Genomic DNA, 6,858 nt, shown 5'->3' on the forward strand with positions numbered 1-6,858 from the left:
TATAACGTGTCCTTGATCTAGCAAGAGGGGTGCTGGCCTAATAATTCTGTCAGTCTTACACACACACACACACACACACACACACACACACACACACACATACACACCGTGAGCACACGACACGTCAGTGCAAACGTAACCAGGAAGTAGCTAGCAGGAGTACGCTAGCAACGGATAATGAGCAGCTGAGACTTCTTGGTCTTTTGACAGGTTAGTGAAACACCTTTAGTCTTTTTTTAAAATATGTTTTAAGCTGACACACAGCTACCGCGGCGTCACCCGACGCTGCTTTGGTCGCTCGGCAAATTTAATACAAATACAACACAATGAACAGCCGTCTGTACAGCCAGTCACTCGGCTTAGCTAAAACTAGCATGTCGTTACCACAGGCAGGCGGGCAGCGCTGCATTGCCGGGTTGTAGTAGCGACTTACTACCACGTATTAAAACGAGTGTGAGGGTTTATTTTTTTGGTATGTAATGGTCGATATTGCACATGAGTGTAGCTTGACTTTAACACGGTCTGCAGCCTGGCTAAACCGCAACACATGGCCAACCTGTTTAGCCATGCATGGTGTTGCTGGGCTGCCGCCTCTCGCCTCAGCTGACGTTCACTCACGTTACAGGATACACGTCTGGGTTTTATCTCCCAGGCACGGACATGCATTTGTAAAGTAGCTTTATGATACATCAAGTAAAGTGCATAAGAGAATAGGGTCTCGTAGGAGTGTGTGTGTGTGTGTGTGTGTGTGTGTGTGTGTGTGTGTGTGTGTGTGTGGTGGGTGGGTGGGGTGGGGGTACACTGACGTCTCGCGATTCTTTTTTCTATTAAGATTTTCATCATTAGGGGAGCAAACATCGCTCCAAAGTTAGGATAAATTTTAGCGAGGGAAAAAATGGCACGGCTGTTTTCAAAGGGGACCCTTGACCTCTGACCTTAAGATATCTCAGTGAAGATGGGTTCAGTTGGTACACACGGGTCTCCCTTTTCAGACACGCCCACCTTATGCCAATCCCATGCAGTTTTGGCCACAAACCATGCAGGTTTTTGCAAGCAGGACGCCTATTCTAAAATGGTGTATTTGTGTATACCGGGGGATAAACAGTCTTGGAGTTGCATGGGTTTGATTGTAACGCTGTAACGAATCGTGTGAGTTCAGTGAACACAGTGTTATTCATGTGTGATGATGTTAATCCAAGTCGTAGTCAGAGCCTCAAGAAACTTGACGTCCACAAACTAGAGGATAATTCAGAAAACAAAACATTCAAATAAATTGCAATATTGAATTGCAATACTTGAATGGCAATCCATATTGAATGAGCACCCAGTATCGTGGTAGTATTGAATTGACTATTCCATCGACAAAGTCAGCATAATAGACCACGTGATTTGATATATCAACGGTAAATCCAGTTCTCTCCTTTGCTTATCTTGCTCCCCAGCTCCAGCAGGGCAGGATGGGCAGACAGAGGAAGAGGGTTGTCACCGGTGAAGCTGCTCCCCCTCCTAGGAAAGATGAGAAACCCTCTGCATTTCACCGCAAGGAGAAGAAAAAGAAAGTTGACATCGGCCAAGTGTTCATTAATATCTCCATCGGCCTCTGCATATTTAGCCTTATCTGGTTCTTTTATGCCCTGTACATGCGGTCCGCCCTGTCAAAACGGGTGGTAACTCTGCACCCTTCGCCTCCTGTGCTTGATGCCAATAGCACCACTGCCAAGGTGTCCCCTGAGAGGTTCTGGGGTTCATACAGGCCTCAGGTGTACTTTGGCATGAAAACCAGGAGTCCACGATCAGTTGTGACAGGTACCTGGAATTGTTTTGTTATCCCCTCGTTTGCTCTGGCTTGTGTTACTAAGCAAATGTGTTCAGGGATGGTTAACATTTCATAGATTTCTGATACAAAAAAAAAAAAAATCTTTATTGCAATATAGTAAAATTTGTTTAGCCTGTCAGCCACTTTGGTAGGTAACTGTTGATAACTTGGCAGCCCTGTTCTTAAAACTGAGCTGGCTGTGAAAATTGTTCTCATGGATGGTGAATTTTTAACTTGACATCTTTTGGAACCTGTAACCAATAATTTAGTTAGCTTTTCTACATGAACGGGAGCTAATGGGAGTTTTTGGTGGGGGGTCTATTCAGCTCCAAATCACAGTTTCTATTCTGCCATGCTGACTCTGAACGGCTATTTTGTCGATACGTCAGGCATTTTTATTTTATTTGAGGTGGAACAAATGTTGCTGCTTCAGATGACAACATGACCTATTCAAAGTGTAATTCCTCTGTTTCCCATTATCCAATGTTTTTGAATTAAACAGTTGAAAATTGCAAAAAAAAATCAAATCACAATACTCACAGAACTGCAATACAAACCCATTTATGTCATGAATTTTATTGTTTTGGGAGGTTTCTGCTGAATTCCATCCCTAGTTTATTGTAAAATAGTACTGTATTAGATATAATTTTATATTTCTGTGTCCTTGGTGCCGTTTTACCAATTAAATTTATTTGAATTCTTCTGTCTCCATAGGCTTGATGTGGATGCGTCAGTTTTCTGACATTGACGTGAACCTGAGGCACACATGTGAGCAGGGTGATCGTTTGCCAAGCTACAGCTGGCTGATGCATGATGGGCTCACCTTTGGTGTCCAGGAAATCCGAGACCATGACTTCACACTGACCACGGAGTTTGTCAAGAGGATGGGTGGGGACCATGGAGGAGACTGGACCTGGAGAATCACTGCCAAACAGCATGTGAGAACTGAGAATGAAGCTTGGTTTAGATTAATGTGCAGATGTTGATTTTCAGATGAGTACTGGCCAAAATCATTGCAGTTGATGGTTGTATTTAAAATTTCCTGTCTGAAACAATAATCATAAAGGCATGTTTCATTTCTTGTCTTTGTTTGCCCTCCAGAGCTCTGCCCCTCATGCGCCAGTCATCTCCCTCATGTTCTACGCAGCAGCAGATACACAAGGTTCCCTGGAGGCCCATGTGGAGGAAAAAAATCGTTTGGGGTCCATCACAGGCTTTTCTGAAGAGCTTGGCAACTTCAAAATCACGTTCCGCAAACCTGTTACTGGAGAGTTATCCAGTGCTAAATACGCAAGGTAAATTTATGAATACATGGGGAAATGGTAAGGGCATGGGGATCTCTAGCAAGGTAGTCTCCAAAGAGAGTGATTGTGGTGGATTCTGGAGGCTACATCATATTCAGTGTGACTGCCAGTGCATCAGAGGATTTTATTAAGATAAAAGATGAGCAGCAAAAGAAGATATAATGCTTGAAATGAATGGAATATGATAAAATAGTGCACTATCGCTTAAATTTATCCAGTCAAGAAATAAAAGAAAATAGGAAAGGCTATGTGTAGAAAAAGCTTAACAGTAAGCTCAGAAGATGTCCTGTGTGTAGCAACAACTAGGCTATTTAGCAACAGCTGTTTAAACTGGATGGGAAAATGAGCAGTGCTCTCTTGATATTCTTTTGAGATATAATAGAGAGTAGAAAACTTTTTGCATTTGGGTTTCACTCTTAGGAGCCTTTGGTCCAGGTTTAATTTTATTGATGACTTGTATGAGCAATTGCTATTTAACCTTTATGTGTATAGTGCAATGTGAGACAGAGTAAAAGCTTACGCCTTGTGATCCATTTTGTTAAAGCACAGCATACATACAGCAGATAAGGTTATATGTATGAGAGTTATTGACCTCTTACACGTATTCAAGTTTTGTTTGGGTGCTTAAAGAGGACAGACAGCAACATGGTACATGCACAGTGTGGCTGACAGTAGTTTCTTATATTTTCAGTTATAACTATCTACAGACTCTCACTCCCGGCTTTGAAAAGCTGACTGACATTGTGAAGAACAGCCTCAACCGCAGGTTTGTCTACAGTCCGCCCTCAGGTGAGAAGAGACATTACATTGCTGTAGACACCTATAAGCCTCCCCACCACCAACACCAACAGAAACCTGCCGACACCAGGAAGGAGAGTGACTTTGTGGTTCACCAGGTCACTGTCCAGACACCATTCCAGATTGAAGTTTTATTTGAGTCTGGAAGCTTCCGCAACCGTCCCCACCAGCTGGTGGGGACAACCATGACTGAGGAACTGGAGAAGAGGAAAGCTGCATTTGATGCTAAATTTGAGAAGATTTTTGGCATTAAGAGCAAAAATTTTAGCCAGGCGCATGTCAAGTTTAGCAAGGCGGCACTCAGCAACATGTTAGGTGGAATGGGTTATTTTTATGGACAATCCGTAGTTCAGTCACTCTACAATGAATACCCGCTCCTTTACCCTGAAGGTGCATTATTTACTGCCGTTCCATCGCGCTCTTTCTTCCCCAGAGGATTTCTTTGGGACGAGGGGTTTCACCAGCTGCTGCTGAGCAAGTGGGATGCCCAGGTGACACGGGAGGCTATTGCTCACTGGTTCGATCTTATTAATATGGAGGGCTGGATCCCCCGTGAGCAGATCCTTGGAGATGAGGCTCGCAGTAAGGTCCCAGCAGAATTTGTAGTCCAGAGAAATGAGAATGCCAACCCACCCACTCTCTTCTTGGCTCTTCAGGAACTTATTGAGCAGCTTTCTTCAAATCCAGACACGGCAGCATCTCAGCCAACGCTGCCTTTCCTCCGACGGCTCTTCCCCAGACTCAAAACCTGGTTTGAATGGTACAACACCACACAGTCAGGGCCCAAACCCAACTCTTACCGCTGGCGTGGACGTGACAAGGACACCAATCTGTTCCTCAATCCCAAAACTTTGACGTCTGGGCTAGACGACTACCCACGGGCCTCACACCCATCAGCTGATGAACGCCATGTGGATTTACACTGCTGGATGGCACTGGCCTCAGGAATCATGGCACGTATAGCACGGCTTCTTGGTGAGTCCCATGAGGAGTATGAGCAGACCCACCAGGTGCTCAGTGACAACAATCTACTGATTGAGATCCACTGGTCTGAACAGCACCGTGCTTTCAGTGACTTCGGCAACCACACCCAAGACGTGTCTCTGCAGCTGGAGAAAGTGTATGTGCCTCCCGGGCAGCCTCGGCATCAGTTCCCTGTGGCACGGCTGGTGCGCTCTGTCCGCCGGGACCCCACGCTACAGTATGTTAATGCTTTAGGTTATGTGAGCTTGTTCCCCTTCTTACTGCAAATCCTTGAGCCGGACTCACCCAAATTAGAGCATATCTTCAGAGACATGAGACACTCTGATAAACTGTGGACACCATATGGCCTGCGCTCACTTTCTAGGACTGACCGCCTGTATATGAAGCAAAACACAGAACACGATGCCCCCTACTGGAGGGGGGCGATATGGATCAACATCAACTATTTGGCAGTCAGAGCCCTGCATCATTACAGCAACATTAAAGGGCCGTATCAGGAGAAGGCAGCTGCTCTTTATCAGGATCTTAGGACTAATATTATCAACAATGTTTACAGACAGTATGCTGAGACAGGGTATATCTGGGAACAGTATAATGACAGCACTGGCAGGGGCCAAGGAAGTCACCCCTTCACTGGCTGGTCAGCCCTGACAGTGTTAATGATGGCTGAACAGTACTGACACTAGAAGTCTCATCTCAAGTGTTCATGGCCCACATTTATTGTGGTATTGCTGAAAAAAACAGCATGATTTAAGTTGTTTGATTGATGAAATTTCCCTAACCACTGAGCACAAGGTCCAGCTGACAAAAAGCATATTCTCAAGAACCCAGTGACACAACCACAGAAGCAGTGCCCTTTAATGAAATCTACAGGTTTCATGCAGGTATCCCGTCAATTAATTTATTTGTAATTTATGAAGGATGACTGCATACCAATTTATTGAGAAGGGCATGTACCACAGTCTAGCTGTGTGTAGAGCCCAGTGCAGCTTTATGCTTCATCTCTACACAAAGAACATTTAAAATATCATGTCCTCAAAACACAATTATTAAAAGGAAGTTACAGCAGCATAACTTTTTTGAAGGAATAAAATATTAGGTTAGTTACAGCATTTGTAAAAATTTATAATTATAGATTGAAATTGTCAGAGACTCAAGTAGCAAGCTTTAATATGGAACATGAGTCATGCACAAGAAAATCACCAGTCCACCTCTGAAATGAGGATGATCTTACATGTACAACTGTGAACAAATTTATAACAATTTTCTGAGAAAATGAGAGCGCAAATGAGTGGGTAGTGTGTTCACTTTACAAATGAGGGCCGTTGTCTTCAATAGTGCCATGTTTGTCCTTATGCTATATGTCTCCAATTCTCTGCTGTCTTAATGAATTTAAACTGTTTGAATTTTTTTTTTTAATTTAAGCTGTTTGATCACAGTCTTTCAAACAGAGTCTATACAGTGCACAGCTTTTATAATGTTTTCTTTCTCTAAAAGCAACCGTATTTTGTATACAGAACCTGTGGTTTGACTGGCAGGGAACAACATGAAATTTGACTGGCATTGTTTTTGTTTTGTTAAGGAAACAATAAATGATTTAAATATTGAACTTTTTTGTCGTACTGTAACTTGTTTTTGATGTTTGTATGTTATTTCCACTGAGGTAAATATATAGCATTTATTGAATCTAAGCATGTAGCTACAGTCATAGTTTGACAGCAGGAGACTGAAAAACACCATCATCTTTTCGCCTTAGCTCTTATTTTCTGTCATAGAACTTCTTTAGAGTCGCAGGAACATTGTCAGGGCACTACGCCTCAGACCCTTGTACTCCACCATACTGGGTGCTTGTAATTGGCTTCGATTTTTAAGCTTATTCTGTCGTCGCACTCACATTTGCCAACAAAATCAATCCATGTCCAAAAATAGTGTGATGAGAAAGAGCTCTGACTGGAA

At 43.3% G+C, this 6,858-nt stretch overlaps 1 protein-coding gene across 1 annotated transcript; it reads left to right on the top strand.

Annotated features, from left to right (window-relative positions):
• Positions 1-117: 117 nt before the first annotated feature.
• On the top strand, positions 118-6,516 carry mogs (mannosyl-oligosaccharide glucosidase). Its single transcript, XM_030061825.1, has 5 exons — positions 118-210; positions 1,443-1,806; positions 2,531-2,754; positions 2,918-3,111; positions 3,812-6,516. The coding sequence occupies exons 2-5, from the start codon at positions 1,458-1,460 to the stop codon at positions 5,580-5,582; spliced, it is 2,538 nt and encodes an 845-aa protein (XP_029917685.1). The 5' UTR covers positions 118-210; positions 1,443-1,457; the 3' UTR covers positions 5,583-6,516.
• The last annotated feature ends 342 nt before the right edge of the window (positions 6,517-6,858 follow it).

The sequence above is a fragment of the Myripristis murdjan genome, chromosome 1 (assembly GCF_902150065.1).
Source record: "Myripristis murdjan chromosome 1, fMyrMur1.1, whole genome shotgun sequence".
Lineage (NCBI taxonomy): Eukaryota > Metazoa > Chordata > Actinopteri > Holocentriformes > Holocentridae > Myripristis > Myripristis murdjan.